A 20288-nucleotide genomic window follows, 5' to 3' on the forward strand; every position below is an offset into this window, starting at 1 on the left:
GAGGGCAGTTGACAGTCAACCAACCACATTTGCTGTGGCTCTGGAGTCACATGCAAGGACGGCAGATTCCCTTCCCTGGAGGACATTAATGAACCAGTTGGGTTTTTCTGACAATCGACAATGGTTTCATGGTCTTCAGTCGATTCTTAATTCCAGATTTTTTTTGTTGGAACTCTTGTTGGAACCATGTCCCCAGAACATTCGCCAAGTTTCTGGATTAATAGTCTAGCAGTAATACCACTAGGCCATCGCCTTCCCCTTGGGTTGGAGTAGCTTGGCCAAAGTCATGACTACTCAAGCACAACTGTTCAGCAGTATCACTCCAGTGGCAATTAGCAGCAAGTTTCTATACCATATTTGACCCATGCCATTAGATTTCAAGATTCAACAACTTCCAATTGTAACTACTTTGAACAGTAGGTAAGGTCTAGTACTGATTCTAGTGTCCAAAAGAGAAAACGCTGGAAAATCTCAGCATGGTGGCAGTATCTGCAAGGAGAGAAAAGAGCTAACGTTTCGAGTTCCTATTTACTGTAGTCTTCCTTGCACCATCGTCCCTTTGGTTATTTAATCACTTCTGCCATTACAAACTAACCCCTTTGTTCTTACCCTCCCCCACAAGTTCTGTATTTGTTAAAATCTGTTGAATTTCTGACTTCTACTTGCAAAAAGTTACTCATTTGAAATAACCCATTCCTCTCTTGATCCACAGATGCTGCCAGATTTCTAGCCTTTTCTGTTTTGATTCTTGCTCCTTAACTTCTGCAACATGTTAGTGATAGATACAATGACTGGGTTTCTGAAGGAAACAAGCAATTTCCGTTTCAAAATGCTAAGAAACGTCAAGCATCCTTTAATGTTTGTTTATCTTTACTGTTTGTTTAAAAAAACAGCCTATAATAAAACAATTGGTGTAGCTTTAATCTTGCATGGTCTTAACCTCAGAAAGCAGGTCAAGCTGATCAATGTCACTTTAGTTTTAAAACACTTTCTCCAAAATGATTATGTTTTGAAGGAAAGAATCTATAAATAACACCAGTGGTATATGTATGCTAGATATTTGGAACAGGCTCCCGTAACTCGCTCTTCATTTCACATTTGGAAGCAAGTCCACAGAAGAAAGATTTTTAAAAAGCCAAATACATAATATCACCTGTGGTTGACTCTTAACTGCCCTCTGAACAAGCGCAACTGGGAATAGGCAATAAATATTGGCAAGCCAGCGACACCCATGTCCCACAAATGAAAAAAACCTCTTCTGTGGAATGGTTAATTAGAAAGAATTCTTCGCACCAATTTAGAAATTGAGAAGTCCCAATGCTACTCAGCCTGGTTTACCCCATCTCGTTTAAAAGATCAAGTAATCGGACATAAACAATTGAGCCAAACTGCACACTGTATGCAGATTCCCAAAAAACCTCAGGTCCCCTCTCAGTTGTGCCAGGTTGAAAGGGCCTTTTTGTGTGGTTAAAAGTCAAGCAGTCCCACTGCAGCACTGTCACAAAAATCTTACCTTTAAGATTACAAATCGTCAATGTCACAAGCTTGGCAAAAAGACCCAGAGTGGTTAAATTGCATTTCTAAAGCAGAAGAATATCACTTGATAAGAATCGGCTTTTTCAGTCACTAAATCCCTGATTTTACTTCCTAGCTGGAATAAACACGAAATCCCCAGATTCATGCCAATGTGCGGGAGATCTACAAGTTAATGAAAATTTAATTCTCTTACCATGGGATGAACCTATGCACCCACCATTAAGAGGCCAAAGACTTGGCAGTAAGTAGTTTGGTGAGAATCAAGAAGGCTGTAGCTACTGATGGTGGGAGGGTGGGGGAAACAATCAGTTTAATTTTATTTATTAGTGTCACAAGAAGGCTTACATTAACACTGCATTGGAGTTACTGTGAAAATTCCCTAGTCGCCACACTTCGGCGCCTGTTTAGTTCGGGAACATTTTAATGCTGTGGGTAAGCAGAAGTAATAATCTCCGTTACTGTGTTCACCCCAGTCCAACGCCGGCATCTCCACATCGTAAGCAGAAGACCATGGCCACAGCGCCAAGATAAGGGTGCACAAATTCACAAACCATGTGGCGCTTTGCAGTCTTGGGAAATCTACCCTGCAGGCTTATGAGTATCTTACTTCCATTTACTTATTGGGACTGTGTGTCAGGAATTAGGTTACTCTTAAAAACAAAAATATCAAAATCTCTCACAAACACCAACAGGAGATCAGGGGGGGAATTTGATGGCCCCTTCTGTCTGCAGGATTTGCAGGTCCAGTTGAAATCAAGGGAGTTTTGAACAGCTCATCACATTTTATAGTTCTCATCCTGCCCCAACCACAACAGTCATAAAAATCAGCCCATGGAAACTAACAGTTAATATGGAAACTTACAGAAGTCATGATTTAATATTAATTTAAACTTACCCACCGCTAGCACCTATTATCCACAAAGGCACAAACAAAATGCAATAGCAACATTTTCATACACATAACTTGGCACATTGGTTGTCCAGAAGGCTGGACAATAGTGCCACAATCAGCATTATCAATTTAAAACAGGAGGGATAAAACATTTTAATCATTTATTTACATCAAAATAGAATTGAATAAAAACCACGGATGGCTTCAATCATTTTATTTGCACAAATTGAAATGTAAATTCAAATGTAATTTAGGTTTCATCATATATATGCACATAGAAAATAAAAAGGATTTATAAAGAACAAAAAGATTGCTGAAACAAGAAAAAATATTGCCAGCTAAAATGTTTGCTTTACTCAGTTCAAGAGTCTAGAATCTTGAGCTCTACCAGGTTTTTAAGTGATTGCCCAAAACTTTTAGGCCCAGCAACATTCAAAAAAAAATACTTTCCCATCGATGGTTCTTCTGAAAATGCTTGGGCAACCTTAAATACCTGTTGCATTGATCCAGTAGTTCTATTTAGTGGTCACTGCTATAAATGCATCTTATTTCAGTTCAAATGTTGTACTAGTTCATATAATGTGAATTTTTTTTTTACTCCACCTTTCCAAAAGGTCTATCCCAAATCTGACCAATTTGAAATTAAAATTTGAATTTTAACCAAGGTTGCGTTACATCATCTACATGGCTAAATAATCCAGACTGGATTTTCACACCAACTTACAGGTACAGACACATGCCCCCATTCAGACCATTTTATCGACCAAATTATTTATCTACAAACTTACGTACTTCATTGTAGAATGTTAGTTGCTAACATTTGTTTTCTAAAAAGATCGTCACCATTGCAATGAGAATCTGCACTCTACTTCATGCCAAACCATTGAGCATACTCCAAAAAAATGGGTCAGGATTTATGTTTTGCATTAGATCTATATGCCATCACAATTTCTTACAAGAAGAATTGAACAGTATAATATAATGAGGTTTTGAGATTGCTGTATGCCAATTCACAGTCCGTTTCTGGCTCAATTGGAGGACTTCTTGATTCAAGAATAGGATTCTATCATATGCAAGAACAGAACTGTATAAAAGTTGGCAACGCTATATCAACATGAACCAAATTTATCTTTGCTCGTTATTTTATGATGTAAAAAAAAGATGCATTTGGTCACAGTTGAAAAACAAAATACACAATCGATATCAAAGCATGCACGTCCTTCAAATGTGATGTTCATCCTTTTCAAATTATATTTACGAAAGCTTCTAAAATGCAAATATTCAAGAGCATTTCATCCACTCATTCACAGTCGTTAACAAATTGACAATTTAGAGTATGCTGCATTTAAATTTACTGGTTTCTCAGCTTGCTGCAAGTGCAACTCTGATCAAACAAATGTGCATTATTTCTTTATCACAATCACCTTGTCCTCTGCAGGAAATCACAAGCATTAGAAATTACATTGTACCAACATTCAAAAGTGTAAAATACTTGCCGTCTACTAGAAATACATAAATCAATACTTGTAACCCATGATGTGATTTCAAAGTTAAAAAAGAGAATTCCATTTTACCCTGATTTGGAAGACAGGATTCAGATTTTAAGAGGAGGATTTTTCAAAACTAGTTTTTAATGACTTTTGTCAAGGGTCAGCAATCCAATTTTCTTGGATTGACTTGTATTTGATAAGTGAAGAATTAGAATTCGATCTTGAACCATTGGAAGACGAATTCTCCCACTCTTAAGACAAATCAATTTCCAAATTCTGTTCTAAACTATTTACCCTTATGCTCTTCAGTTCAGCTGAAATTGGGGCAGAGATTTAATCTTGCATTTCTCAGTGCCATACAATGTGAATTTACCATCTGGGCAAGTTGGTTAGAAGGGATGATAACCAAACAGATAATGGAAAGCCTTGGACAGGAGAATGCACAACAGCTATCGTTGCTTTTTCTCAACTTGGAAACATTCCAATTGAAGCACAATTTTAAAATTCTGATGAACATGCCAAGATATAAAATAGTCCACTTAAATTCTACTTCAAACTTTAAATTTATCCCTATACCTCCCTTGCCTCTTTACTGTACTCAACACCAAAAATAAAAATGTTAAAAATCACATTAACAGCAACCAGCAACATTTGAACAGAAAAATGCAACTTAGCCAAAATATCAGACTATTCAATTCTTTTCCGCCATTACACAGGAAAACTATTTTGGAGTTTGAACTGCAGCAAAAGTAAGTTTGAAAATTCTTAGGTCTGGCAGGCGTTGTTTTCAGTAGTTACCAAAGTTTGGACAATGATATTTAAAATAAAAATGGCATTTACTTTAAGCAAATTATTGCTAGTTTTTTTTTATTTAAAAGTCCTCTTGCCCCATGACTACTTGCGAAAAGGCAATCACAGGTTAAAAAGTTACATCCTGCTGCAAAAGTTTCTTATTTACCTTAATGTGTAAAAAATGTTGTTTTAAAAATTCAATATTAAAGCATGACTGACCTAGTTTTGAAAAGTAGTCTAGTTAAGGCAACTGGGCACAGTCCCCAAAGTGCATCTAATAACATTAGAAATAAAGGCAACACAGTTTTCACAATATGCAATCGTACATGCTCTGTGTTATAATCCAAAACTGCAATTATGAGAAAGCCAAACCAAGTGGTGATTGCGAAATTCCAAAAAGCGGTCAAAAGATGTGCCATCAGAAACCAAAACATTAAAAGCTTTAAATGAAAAAGGGTGAATTCACACAATCAGCTGGTTACAGACAGTATATTAACAGCTCAGTACATGGGGGCAGGATTTTCCACGCACCCACAACCCACCCCACCCAACAAATCTCCCTGGCACGTTTTTCCAATGGCCGGTGGTAGGATCTTCTGGTCCCGCCACTGTTAATGGCGTTTCCCATTGTATGCATCCCTCGCCACTGTGAAACCTGCAGCGGGGGCTTGCCATCGGCTGGATTGCAGTGGTCGGAATATTCCCGCCATGAAATTCAAAAGGAAAATATTGGGGCTTTAAATAAATCAACGAGTGGTACTTTTCCTTTTGCAGTGTGCTATCACATCAGTTTGAGTTATGACACTGCTCAAGCATAACATTTTAACCTTTGCCTTCAATTCAAGACTCATCACTTCTATGAAGTGAAGTTTTGAGCCAATTCGACTTAAAGTATAAGTTGCCTCATTTTAAAAGTTTGCAAGTACTGTAAATACCTCATGTAAAATTGAGGCATTGTTAATGTACATTACTGCACTGTCAATCTATGACATGGACAAAAATGCCTCACTAACGCCTAGCCAATCGTAACACCCATAATGTTGTTAGGGATGAGGGAATAAATGTATGTGTATGCACTGACAAAAGTATAAAATTGTTCCACTGTCTTTTAAATCCAAAACGTACATTTAGAGACTGTGTACAATTAACTAGTCTACAACTAACTAGTCTATTTGCAGCATGAGCAACCTGCAGTCACACTGCAAATCAACCCATTTAAAACATACATTCAAACTGCACAAGTTCCAGTTTGCTTTTAGCTCAAAGACAAGAATCATGTTAGTTTACCATCTTCCCTCAAACAAGAAGCAGAGAGGTAGGTGGAGCATGCAGAAACCAGGAATCCAGACTACAAACCCATCAGTCAAGAATCCAAATGGATCAAATTGGTGCAGCAATAGTTTTCTTCCCCCTAAATGTCTTTAGCATGCAGTGCCAGCTACAAAATTTTAATAAATTTTAATAAATCCAGAACAAGTAATTGTGCTAGTCACATCTAGGGGAAGAAAATCAACACCACAACATCCTATATGAAAACGTACAACATTTGGGCACCTTTGAACATTTCAACGTGGTTGAATGGCAATGTCTTTAGAACACTGACATATGGCTAGAACCAACAGCTTATGGATTTGCTTTCCAAAAGTTATTCACACTAATATCAAAGTACTACTTAACACAATGACGGAGACAATGGATTTTTCCACAGAGCATGCTCACAATGATCACACATCATACTGTGCATGTGCAGGAAACAGGGATCTTGAAGGTAGAAAAAGAGAAGCACTAAGATCACGCTGATGTGGAAAAAAGGTTTCAATCCTTTAGGAACACTCATCTGTCCTTTGATCCAAGTTTTTCAATTAGATCTTGGAGTGGAGCAAGCTCTTTCCTGTCAATCAGATTAAATTCCTAAAAAGGCAGGAGGAAAAAAAATTAAAATCAGGAAGAAACTAATGGGTCCCTTATGCTGAGGGCTAACTGCAAATGAAGTGAAAGGAAAGTGTGGAGAAAGATGGCACCAGGAGGCTTCTTGACTCTTCAAAGCATGTCTATTTACGTTGAGCAAATTCATGGATACTCATCTAGGTACAATTCCTATGAAGGACACTACTTTTCCAAGTAAAAAGCCTCACTCTACAATCCCATTAAGACAAAAAAAAAACTCCCCTCGTGCTGCTGTATTAAGTCACATGATGCAGATTTGCAAAGCAGGAACATGGCACCATCTAAAAGACAATTTTCTGTTACTGAAGTGTTGCGTGTGTATATTTCAGGCTTTCAAGGTGAATTGTTAAATAAAGAGAAAGAGTTAATTAATATAATGCAGACATATGCCTCTGGCTGCATCTCTCTGGACAGTTCTTCCTATACACAGCAAATGAGAGCTTTTCTCTCTATAAACATTTTGGATAAAATATGTGACATGAGCCAGAAATTTGCTTGGTGTTCTTGTTGCTCTGATTTATTTAATATAGAAATATGGCAGAATACTCGCACTAGCGTTGGATGCAGAGTCATATGTGCAAGGTAAAATTTAACCAAACCTGCCAGCTGAGGAAAATAGCAACTTTCCTGTAGTCATTGACTTTTTTTTGGCTCAGTAAGTAGAGTGTTATTCGTCATTTGCTTTGTTTTTTATTTTTGGCAATAGAGGTCAATCATGTTACAGAGGACCACAAACGGATAATCTTACTCCGTCCAAGCATCACCTTTCTGACTCAACAGTAGATTTGTAATGGAATTTGCTATGAACTGCAACAACTTCAATACAGATCATCAGACAGTTGAGAAAGAGAGAGAGGAGTTACAGAGAAGAGGAAACAAACACGTTTTTGTGTCAGAAGGTGAAAAAGTGCCTGCTTTTCTTGAATTAAAAAATCTAGATGACTGAAAACATTGGACAATAAAGCTTTGGTGTGTACTGCTCCTGGATCACAAATTAAATTTGGGATTCATAATGACATTAGAAACTTGCATAATCTACTCATTAACCAGATGAAGAAACTGCTCAATTTACTAACTATACTAATACACACAAGCCATGATTTTTAATGCAAAATGCAAATTCCAGGTGTAAGTAACGCAGTGCTGGCAAATAATGCAGAACATACTACCTGAACAAAAAAAATGAAGTGCTTGAAGGAAGTATTAAGATGGGCCTCTTCCTGGAGCTGCATCACAGAATCAAAATGCTGATGGTAAATGTGAGCGTAGACCCTGAACAGACGCTTCAGGATGGTCTTGGCCACAGACATGAAATTTTTAGGAAAGGGTACTCCTGCAGTCAATAAAGTTATGATAAATCAAAGCACAGAAAAAAAAATTTAAAGATTCAGATTTAAAATGAACCATGCATTTGCATACTTAAGACAAAACTTCAATTTCAGAAGGCATCAAAACTTGAATACAAACATTAGCAACTAAAATCAATGAGTAAATAGGTGGGAACAAGATCACAAAAGAAGCTTATCATCCAGTTCTAGGTCTGACTTTTCCAGGAGGCTTTTATTATAGGGGAGCATTTTGTTTAAGTCTTCTGCCCCTACTCATGAAACTAAGTTCATAGGATGAAGCAGTTGCATGCAGTTCACCATCATTTTACAGGAATGAGATCAGATTTTCAGATTAAATTGGGGGTGTGGATGGAGGAAAATAACTAGTAGCTCTGGAAGCTGGCAAACCATGGCACAAGAGTGTTGGAATATATTGTAGTGCTACCAGATAAAAATTAAAATGGTCTTCTGACCCTTAAAAGATACCCTCTGTTTCTTATTCCCATGAGAATTATTTTCCAAAGCAGCAGAAATAATTTTGCTCACCTATTTTTGAAGGAAAGAGAGTCTCATCATCAAGCTGGTCCTGTACCCATGTCATCAGGTAATCAATGTATTTTGGAGCAGAACATTTGATTGGTTTTTTAATGTTTGTGCCATCAGCCCAGTGGTATTCATATCTGTAACAGATATTGTTCGTGGTAATACAGATGGTAAGAAATCAAACATCTGTCTTACAGTTACACTCCCTATTTAAGCTAAACTTTTAAGAGAACATTGGCTCAGCTAACAGCCTTCTCTTATCGAAATCTTTTAACATTTTTCATATGACAACCTGAAAGGAGGGCAAAAACCGAATCCAACAGAACAAGAGAACCAAATGATCAACTGGAAATTATACAACTGAGTGTTCTGAAATAGTCAACTTGCTGCTCAATAACACCATCTCAACTTGGTTCTGTAATAGGGTTACTTTTGTTATTTTAAATAAGGAAGTGATTCAATAAAAGAGAGGGGGCCATTGAAAGAAAAGCAAGAGGGAAAAGGTGCTCAAATTGAATGATCCTTTTTCAAGCTCTATTTTCCTCACTAATATTGAGTCGTTGTTTTGATTTTTGAACTAAACCAAGTTTCTATTTATTTCTTCCTAATTTTAGATGCCCCTCTACATCCAATAATTGTGGCTGTGGGGGATGTATCCTAATATGAATTGCAAACTCCAGATACAAGTGTTAAGTGAAGGATCTAGAGGGAGATTGGACTTAAATAGACAGGTCACATGTCATTGTATGGAATCAAATGCCTTAGAGGGTGGAGGCAAAGCAACAAGAAAGGGAAAAGCAAATCCATAGAGAAGAAAGTGTAAAATTAATGCAATCATGATTAAATACCCTCTTCTTTGTAATTATATACTGCATTTACCAAAGCAAAACAGTCTATCTATACAATTACCAACACTTTTAACTGGGCTCCCAATTAAAATGCAAGCCACAAGCCAAACATATGGTAAGATTTAACACATCTATGTTAAAAAATACATTAAAAAGCAATTTATGTTAAAAGACAATGTAGCACATGGTTTATGGGTAGAATCTGTATAACGTTTCATGGTTTACAGATGGTTTGTCAAATAAATTCGAAGTAAAATTGATTGACCACTTTCTGAAAGTGCACTTAGAAGTTGCATCGCTCCCCGTGTACAACATAAACTGTGTCCTGATATAACAGGATTGGGAGCAAAATAAAATCTAATCTCATTTGAAAAATTAGGGTGCCCAAAATCATTAGGCCCAGAGTGCAGAGATGAGCCCAAAAAATTTGATTGGAATGTTTGGGGAAAAAAAAGTGTTTTTGTACTTTCGAGGTCCCGTTTTCCAGGCTTCACAACAGGATTTTGAATATTACATCCAGATTGTGGTGGTTACTCATGTAGAATGTCGTCTTAAAAAAAAACAATTTTAGTGGCAAATACCAGCATGAGCCTCCCCACTGAAAATGGATTTCAGTGAATCTAATGCCATTGAAAATAAAATTTCTCATTTGGATAAATCCATGCATGTTTTAGTCACATTGCTCTAGTTTAGCAGAAAGTTACAATCTTTTATTCTTCTCTAGTGTTTAAGGTTAAAGTTACTGTCCAATAATGAGTGGGCAAAATTTAGCTTCAATATGAAAACCTTAGTTCCCAATGCTTAAATGGAAGGTTTTTGAAGATATGAACTTTAGTTCAATCATTTGATCCTTTTCAAGAATCAATCATGCAACATGGTGGAAAGCAAGCTCCACACTTGCGCACTTAGCAGGGTGTCTCAGGTACAGCCACCCAGTTTCAGATTGAGAACTGCTGCTGGAAGCAGGCAGTACCTGGGCTGCTCTCCTCCTCCTTCAGAGATCGCAGTAAAATAACAACTATTCCCATCTTTTCAGAGCTAAAATATCGAAGTAATTATACTATTAAAATAAAATTACTGTGGATCTTTCACTTAAAAGTAAAAGTCTGGGGAATCCAAGAGGTTAAAAAAAAGTATTAAGAGCAGATCTGGATGCCACATTTTAGCAAGGATATATTGGTTTTTGAGGGAGCAGTGTAGATTTACCAGAATGATGCCTGGACTCCGAGGGTGAGTGTCGGAGGAGAAAACACACAAATTAAGAATTGCAGTCCCCATAATTCTAAAAAGATGACTTGATAAAAAGTTTCAAGATGTTAAGGGAAACAAAGAGCAGGAGATGGAGAGAAACGATTTACACTCATTAGGAAGTCTTAAGGTGCTTTTGAGCCAGACATTCAGGGGTGAAATTAGGAAAAACTTCCACATGTCAAAGTGTGGTAAACTTTTTTAAAACTCGATCACAAATGGCACTTGAAGCCAAGTCAATTATAAATTTAAAAAGGAAGTTGATAGATTTTTGTTATCTACAGATATTAAAGGATATGTGATAAAGGCTTGTATGAAGTTTGGTCACAGGCCAGCCATGATCTCACTGAGTAGCAGAATAGGCTCATGGAGCCAATTTGCCTATTCCTGTTCTGATTAGAAACAGTATTAGGCAGTCCATTGAACAAACTATTTAAAATTGAAGAGAAAGAAACATGCTTCAGTTCATATAAACTGGTTTTTTAAAAAAGTTATCCAATTGTTGGCATGCAAGTTTAAATCCCTCACTTTTATAATGTTCCTGCAAAGTGATCATAGATACAAATCAGCTGGGCCAATTACTTTGTAATATCTTAGCAGTCATGTAGTAGCATAGGGCAAATTTTACCGTCCGTCCCTCCCGCCACGGGAATCGGAGCGGACGAGGGGCAGATGATGGAAAGGTCCGTTGACCTTGGGTGGGATTTTCCGGTTCGGGGCGAGCGAGGCCTGAAAATCAATGCAGGAGTAGGCCATTCAATATGATCATGGCTGATCATCCCGCTCCCATTTCTCCATCAATGCAGGCCCCTCAAACAGTGGCAGAAATCCCTAGTTAGGAAGCAACTGAACTATTCAGGATAGTGTGAACTGATGCACACTGAGGTTTCATATTTAGCAGTCATGGGATTAATTGAGAGCAAGTTGTGATATTATTTGAGTTGCCGAGCAGATAAGACCATTTGGTCTGATCAGAAGATTAGATCAAAGTTCTTTGGAGTAGGGTGGAGAAAGAGAAGGAAGTGTGAAATATAAAGCACTCTCATAGTGCCTGCTCCTAGGATTACTATTTTAATTTTGCATTTGATTGAAGTGCATTTACTCCAAGCTGATGACCGGCAAAAAACCAAGTTTGGTTATTCGCTGACTTAATATATTAGTTTGTGAAGCTGTACAAATTTAAGCCAATTAGACTACATCAGGAAACATGCTTATTTCACAACTAGATTTTTAAAATTAAACAAACTTCCAAGCCATCTTTTGATACGTCATTCCTTCGTGAGTCACTTCATTGAAAGGCAGGTTTAGGCTCGAGAGGCATCTCATCTCAAGATACCTGGAAGTATTTTACATTCAAATTAATATTTCTGGCATGTAGTCACCCTTCCCATATCTAGCCATTTCCCTGACATCTTCAGGTGTGCCGTACAGAGGATCTTTCCTACCTTGGCCCTGCTGACATAACAGGACAGCTCTGCTCTGTACAAAACTCTGTTATTGTTCCATATAACATGTTGATTTGGTTGAAGAAGTCAACAGCTGAAAAAAAAAAGAAATTTCGACAATGAGAAGTTTGTTTTCACTGCAGTATGCAGACCATTTTGTCTTTATCATTGATGTACATTTCGGGCCCCATCCTTTAAAACCAATTCACAGGAATTATGTTAAAAATGCCAAAACATTTTTGGGACTCTAAGATGACTTCAGTAATGGAGAAAAATGTGACCAGCACAAAAACGTGAAGAATGAGTTTGAATTTCACAGAAGTTTAAAAAGGAAACAGCAAAAAGGAAGTCTCAGTTACGCAACTGCTATTTGTGAGGTTTAACTGCATTTTGACTGCAGGGCTGTTTCTGAAATTCACCTCAATAAGTTAGGATACTTGCGTAATGATGCAACACAAGTAAAAAATCAAAGCCATTTGAAACAGCTACTTGCATTTAGAAAACATGTTCAGTGTGGTCTAATGTTGCAAAGCACTTCACAGGAACATTAGCAAATGTTGACACCTAGCTGCACAACGAGAAATTAGGGCAGTTGGACAAAAGTTCAGACAAAGTGGTAGGTTTTAAGGAAAGTCTTAAAAAGAGATATTTAGGGAGAAAATTCCAGAGTTTAGGGCCCAGGCAACTGAAGGGAGTCACCAATGGTAGAGCGATAAATAAGTAGTGGGGGGTGGGGTAAGAGGAGATAAACAGACAAAATCCAAGTTTGAAAGACTTACTATTAACGGCAATCCATTCATTTAGATCCTCGCCTTCTGGTAGCATAACAGCCTGGCGAAGGTTACCACTGCCCAAGGTTGCTTCAGCATGCTTCAGCAGCTCATACTGGTGCGAACCCTCCGGAATGTTCTTCTTTGGTTTGAAAGTTCTGTTGTTTCGAACTCCACTAGAATGCAAGTAAACCATTCGTTATTGATGATCCTTCACTGCAAGTACAGTATATTTGTACAAAACATGTTTTTGTTTTGGGGGAAGGGGGGGGAGAGAAGGGGTGCGATGAGTGAGATAATGAGAATTATACTTTTAGCCTTAAGAGATCAGTTTATTGCAAGAAAACACAAGGTTTTAAACTCAATTAAAGGGATCCTGTGACAGCATAAATGTGAAAGTTTACAAACATTACTGCTTGTTTCATTTGTGTAATATCAACCCTGCTTTCAACAGTTTGACCAACAGCAAGCATTGTTAGCTGAGTCGCTGAAATGACATGAAGTGAGCCAAGATTAACAGCTGTCAACTAACGTCAATGGTACAGAAGACAGGCAGGCAATATTAGTCATGTTCAACCTAGCCCAAACAAAAATAGCACAGGCCCCAATTAATTTTTGACCGTGCCAAAAATGTGGATCCGACGGTTGCATTTATAGTGCTTTCTTTACAACCCAACAAAACAGATCAGTGAATTGATAAACCATTCAGTGTGACCATATTGATTGTTGCAGGACAAGCTGTCACACAAGGCAACTGTGTCAACAGGAGCTGGCGATCATAGTTACCATGAAAAACCGCTGCATCCTGAGCAAACACGGTGGCACAGTAGTTAGCACTGCTACCAGAGACCGGGGTTCGATTCCCGGCTTGGGTCACTGGCTGTGCGGAGTCTGCACGTGTTTCCTCCGAGTGCTCCAGTTTCCTCCCACAGTTCGAAAGACGTGCTGGTTAGGTGCACTAGCCATGCTAAATTCTCCCTCAGCGTACCCGAACAGGCGCCAGAATGTGGCAACAAGGGGATTTTCACAGTAACTTCATCGCAGTGTTAATGTAAGCCTGGTTGTGACTGATAAATTAACTTTAAACATGATTGCTATACTCAGCAGGCCACCAACCCTTAAAGTTGGTACCCTTAGAAGATTGGTTACAGGATACAAGAACATGATTTACTTGAGAAGCATGCAGGCACCTGATAATTAGTGATATTACTATAACCACAAGTACACAGCTTATTATCCCCGTGTGTTCTTAGGCGAATTACACAGGATATACAGCACAGAAACAGGCCATTTGACCCCCATCAGTCCATGCAGTGTTTATGCTCCACTTCCTCCTCCCACATTTCCTCATCTCAATCTATCACCGCAAGTCTCCATTGTATCTCATTCTCCCTCAAATGCTTGTCCAGCTTCCCTTTAATTGCATCTACACCGCTTGTTTCAACCACTCCGTTGGCAGCCAATATTACATCCTTGCATGCTTTCTTCTGAATTCCCTGCTGGATTTCTTGGTGACTTAAGAGCATCATCCTGGGATTGAAGCAGCAATTACGCAACCGATTTCAGATCAAAAGGAACATTTTCAAAAAGGTAGAACAAAAAATAGTACTTGCTAGCAGCTCAAGTTACCATTAATAAACCTGCTGAAGCAGGCAGTGAAATTCCAGCTAATGGTGATGCATACAGAAATTCTAGAACAACCTTCAACTACTCTATTAAATTATATCTGTTCACATATTTCAATGCTCCAGCAAGGGTAGGAATCAACCACAGAACAATTTTCACACTTCAGTTGTGAAGAGAAAACAACCTATAGCCGGCAAAAGGATGATACAGAGATTTCAAAATTTATCGGAACAAAAGGCACAAAGAGAGAAGCAAACTCAAATACTCTCCAGCCAAGGAATGGTGTGCATAATATGGGGTGGTGCAACATAACCAAACAAACATTTTAATGGTTAAGTCACAACTCAGATCGTAATTCACAACTGGGACATTATGTTTGGCCTTGCCATCCCTGGGCGAAGGAGGAAAGAAATATACATCAACACTCAGTGTTTTTTTGACTTGCAAATCAGTGATTCATGTTGTCAAAGCCATGAAGGCTTAAAACTCATGCTCCCACACCACACCCAAAGACAAGTAGACTTCCAAGAGACACCACTGAAACATGTGGGAGGCGATGGCCTAGTGGTATTAACACTGGACTATTAATCCAGAAACTCGGCTAATGTTCTGGGGACCGATGTTCAAATCCCACCAGAGCAGTTGGTGGAATTTGAATTCAATTTAAAAATCTGGAATTAGGAATCTACTTATGACCACGAAACCACTGTTGATTGTCGGAAAAACCCATGTGGATCACTAATATCCCTTAGGAAAGGAAATCTGCCATCCTTACCTGGTCTGACCTACATGTGACTCCAGAGCCACAGCAATGTGGTTGACTGTCAGCTGCCCTCCAAGGACAACTGCGGATGGGCAATAAATGCTGGCCCAGCCAGCAACATCCCACGAATGAATAAAAAAATTGAAGAACTTGTCCCCTTTGGGGTCATATTTGAAGGTGAAGAGATTGAGATGAGAGGCAGGATTGTGCAGAAAATATGGAGTGCAGAGTCAAAAAGACATTGAATCATAATATGAATTAAATCACTTGAAAATGCATGTCCAATCTGCAATTGAAATAACTTGTGCAAAGGTCCGTGCAGTACTGCACCACACAACAAAAGATTTCTCCCATGGCCAAAAAATCATGGAGTCTGCAGCACCGTTCACAAAAAAGCACTCAGCATCCCTGGGATAAAGAGATGGCAGTGAAGAGAAGTTTCTGGAATTTGAGTGGTGTGGATAGATGTGCTGGCTCAGAATTAAGTAATCCTCAAGGCCATCACTAGGGTTGGACAACATATCATTTCTCACCACCCCAGTGGAATCCACTACTTTCAAGAGTGAAAGGTATAAAGAAACACAACGAGCCAAACTATTGCCTTCATAAATCAAAATGCAGCAGAAAAACCAACAAAATTCTCTACTGATTAGTTTTCTTGTTCAGTTTTCGAGGCAAAGATTACCATGCTCGCCATCTGGGGCATTTGTAGTGTTCCAAACGGTACATTAGGTGACTGCTAAGGCCAATCTGTGCCCAATAGGTTCAGCTGCAAATCGGACACAATGCCACAGATCCTTGCGTTTTCTCTCTGCCTCTGATATACATGAGTTTTCGAAGGAAGCTGCATCGTTTTTTGAAATTTGGCCAGGCGAGTTTGCCCAAAAATTGAGGCTGAGTAATGGCGATTATAACCATCAATGATTGTTGTAAAAACCCATCTGGTTTACTAATGTCCTTTAGGGAAGAGACTCCACCATACTTCGTCTGGCCTACATGTGACATACGTGGTTGACTCTGAACTGCCCTCTGAAATGCAAGCTACTGAGTTCAAAGACAAGTAGGAATGGGAAACAAATTCTGATCTTGCCCAGCGATGCCCACGTCGCATGAAAGAATCAAGGGGGAAAAAAAAGCAAAACCCAAATGTACGACTGATGTTTCCATCACCAGGAACAATTAGAAACATAGGAAACTACAGCACAAAACAGGCCCTTCGGCCTCACAAGTTGTGCCGAACATATCCCTACCTTTTAGGCCTACCTATAACCCTCCATCCTATTAAGTCCCATGTACTCATCCAGGAGTCTCTTAAAAGACCCTATTGAGTTTGCCTCCACCACCACTGACGGCAGCCGATTCCACTCGCCCACCACCCCCTGTGTGAAAAACTTCCCCCTAACATTTCCCCTGTACCTACCCCCCAGCACCTTAAACCTGTGTCCTCTTGTAGCAGCCATTTCCACCCTGGGAAAAAGCCTCAGAGAGTCCACCCGATCTATGCCTTTCAACATCTTATATACCTCTATTAGGTCTCCTCTCATCCTACGTCTCTCCAAGGAGAAAAGACCGAGCTCCCTCAGCCTATCCTCATAAGGCATGCCACTCAATCCAGGCAACATCCTTGTAAATCTCCTCTGCACCCTTTCAATCTTTTCCACATCCTTCCTGTAATCAGGCGACCAAAACTGAGCACAGTACTCCAAGTGGGGTCTGACGAGGGTTTTATATAGCTGCATCATTATCCCCGGACTCCTAAACTCAATCCCTCGATTGATAAAGGCCAGCACACCATACGCCTTCTTAACCACCTCCTCCACCTGCGGGGCCGATTTTAGAGTCCTATGGACCCGGACCCCAAGGTCCTTCTGATCCTCTACTGTACTAAGAGTCTTTCCCTTTATATTGTACTCCTTCATCCCATTTGACCTGCCAAAATGGACCACTACGCATTTATCTGGGTTGAAGTCCATCTGGGTCACTTCTCCGCCCAGTCTTGCATTCTATCTATGTCCCTCTGTAACTTCTGACATCCCTCCAGACTATCCACAACCCCACCAACCTTCGTGTCGTCGGCAAACTTACCAACCCATCCCTTCACTTCCTCATCGAGGTCATTTATGAAAATGACAAACAGCAAGGGTCCCAGAACAGATTCCTGGGGCACACCACTGGTGACCGACCTCCAATTAGAAAAAGACCCATCTATACACACTCTCTGCCTCCTTTGGGCAAGCCAGATAACCTGCCTAGATAACCTATTACTTTGTAATAGGTTATCTAGGCAGGGTAGAGTCATATAGTTTGGTTCAGATAAAAGTTGTAATTACTGAATGATTAATCATGACATTTCCTGAAATCTAGTACAGCATCAGCCTCCACCCTCTAAAAATAAATAACGTCCCAGTGCTGACAAGGAAGGGAAGAGGGATAAGAGGTGAAATAACATGGCAAATTGGCACGTAATGTCAAACAGAAAGAAAATTCTGAAGTATTTTCATCTCGTTTACTGACTATTGTGCAACTTATTCAAGTAACTTCAACCAAGTGCACTATATATAAGCTGCAGTAAACAACACAAGAACAATCGAGCCTTTTGAGACACCGCATCCTTATGGCGAACAATGGGAGCTGAAAAAACCAAACAATTCAGAGACTGCCATTGTTGGACAGACCTTTCAAATTATTACCTCCTGACCTGCACAGGCCTGTTGTTATCTGACCTACATACTCATTGGTGATTTGAACTACAGATATGAAAGGGCATTCTAAATATCACATGTATTAAACAAGATACAGTACAATAGTTAAAACCTGCCCCTGAAATTATTTAAATGTTTAAGATAACCATTTATGCTCAATACTCAGTTCATAAGATCTCAAATCTGATTCTATTACAATCTTATAATGCCATTCTTTATTTAGAATTTCAATTAAAGCGTGCAACGGAACAATCCTGTATTTAATTGCAACACAAGCTTAACATCTTTCCTAAAGGCAAATATGAAAAGATATCATGGGGAACTCATTGAAAATATTCTAACCAGAAAGTAAGCACATTTTCTAAATTTTAGGAAGTAGACAAGGTGAGAGAAATGAAACCGACACAATGGTTTTCTTTCCAGTGAACGCAGAGAGAAAATGAAGGAAAGGGGCAGATTACTTTAAAATCAATTTAAATCATCAAATGACACAAGTAGTATGAGCTTGAGCCGGCTCTGCCATTGGTTAAAATCATAGCTGATCTCATTGTGGTCTTAAATCCACTTCCCTGCCTGTCCTTCAAAACCCTCGACTCCCCTGTAGATCAAAAATCTGTCTGACACAACTAGAATATATTCAAAGGCCAAGCATCCAAATTCCAAACAGACCCCTTAGTTTGAAACTGTAACCCCCCCCAGTGTTAGATTCCCTGGGGACACATCTTCTCAACATCTACCTTGCCAAGTCCCTCAGAATCATCGATCTGTCAAGGTCACTTCTCATTCTTCTGAACGCCAATGAGTATAGGTCCAACAAGCTCAAAAATTCTCCATAACACATTCATCCCCTTCATCTCAGGAAACACAACGCAAAACTAAGCAATAGGCAAATTGGACTATTGGGTGCTTGGGAAAATTATGCTCTTGTAAATCTGAGGCTCTTCCACCTCCTTCCGTCAGGAAAAAGATACAAAAGTCTAAGGTCACGTATCAACCGACTCAAGAACAGCTTCTTTCCTGCTGCCATCAGACCTTTGAATGGACCTACCTCGCACTAAGCTGATCTTTCTCTCCACCCTAGCTATGACTGCAACACTACATTCTGCACCATCTCCTTTCCTTCTCTATGTATGGTATGCTTTGTCTGTGTAGCATGCAAGAAACGATACTTTTCACGTGACAATAATAAATCAAATCAAATTAACAAGTGGTCCACAATAATCCATACCCAAACAAAGGGGATTTTCACAGTAACTTCATTGCACTGTTAATGTAAGCCTACTTGTGACTAATAAGTAAACTTTTATGAGGCTTTTTATGAAAGCAAATCATTCTCCCTGCGACTTGCCAAGGGCTGAAATCAAGAGCTCCGTGACAAACCCACGCTAGTTAGCAAGGCAGAGCAATCCTTAGTTTATCAGCAGCAAAAAAAATAGAAAATGCTGGAAAGTCTCAGGAGTCCTGACAGCATCAGTGGAGAGAGAATAAGTGCCAACATTTCGATTCTAGGTGACCCTTCGTCCAGAGCTGAGAGCAAAGAAAGGAAGTGGATTTTCTTCACTCTTAGCTCTGGACGAAGGGTCATCCAGACTCGAAACGTTGGCTCTATTCTCTCTCCACAGATGCTGTCACAGCTGCTGAGGGTTTTCCAGCATTTTCTGTTTTTGTTTCAGGTCCACAGTATTTTTTTTTAAGCTCATCAGATTAGGTCCATAGCTTTTTTTTAAAAAAAATGTACATATCATGCAGTCATCCTGTGGCAGGGACGAAGTGGAAGTCGAGATCAGGTCTTCCCACAAGTTCGTAGACAGGAAAAGATTTGAACAAGACAAAATTACAACACTATTATTACAATATTATTTTGTAAGGGGGGGGGGGAAAGAGAGAGATCTTTGCAGTCGGTATAAGCAGCAACCCAGGAGCAGATGTTCCCTCAGGCTCAGGAGAAGAAAAAAAAGGACAGCTGGTTTTTAAAACCAGGAGAGCAACACAACTCAGGTGGAGATCGAATCGAAACCCAAGGCCTACAAGGCCCAAAGTTGCCACTGGCTCGAAGCGAAACAGGAAGAATGGAGGAAGGAGCTCAGCCCGCAGATACTTACAAAAGGAAGCTCATTTTCTTCTAAGTTGCTCCGCTCAAAATAGACAAGAAAAAGACGGTGGTGGGGGAGGGGGGGGGGGAAGGTTTAAGGAGTGAGGCGCAAAGACATTACAGGCCGAAGCCACCTGAGGGAGAGAGAGAAGGATTCCTTCAAGCGACAAAACTAATGAAAGCGGCCCAGGGCCCAAGACACAAAAAAAAAACTTGACCAACTCTCTTCCACAAGCGGGCCGCGTCGCGCGACACCGGCCTCAACG

General features: G+C 39.5%; 1 protein-coding gene across 1 annotated transcript; it reads right to left on the reverse strand.

Moving 5' to 3' along the window:
* Positions 1-2575: 2575 nt before the first annotated feature.
* On the reverse strand, positions 2576-20273 carry LOC144510098 (MOB kinase activator 1A). Its single transcript, XM_078239367.1, has 6 exons — positions 20033-20273; positions 12849-13015; positions 12070-12163; positions 8532-8665; positions 7827-7990; positions 2576-6621 (listed from the first exon to the last, which is right to left on the reverse strand). Exons 1-6 carry the CDS (start codon positions 20044-20046, stop codon positions 6544-6546), a joined length of 651 nt encoding a protein of 216 aa, XP_078095493.1. The 5' UTR covers positions 20047-20273; the 3' UTR covers positions 2576-6543.
* Between the last annotated feature and the right edge of the window lie 15 nt (positions 20274-20288).

The sequence above is a fragment of the Mustelus asterias genome, chromosome 22 (genome assembly GCF_964213995.1).
Source record: "Mustelus asterias chromosome 22, sMusAst1.hap1.1, whole genome shotgun sequence".
NCBI classification, from domain to species: Eukaryota; Metazoa; Chordata; class Chondrichthyes; order Carcharhiniformes; family Triakidae; genus Mustelus; species Mustelus asterias.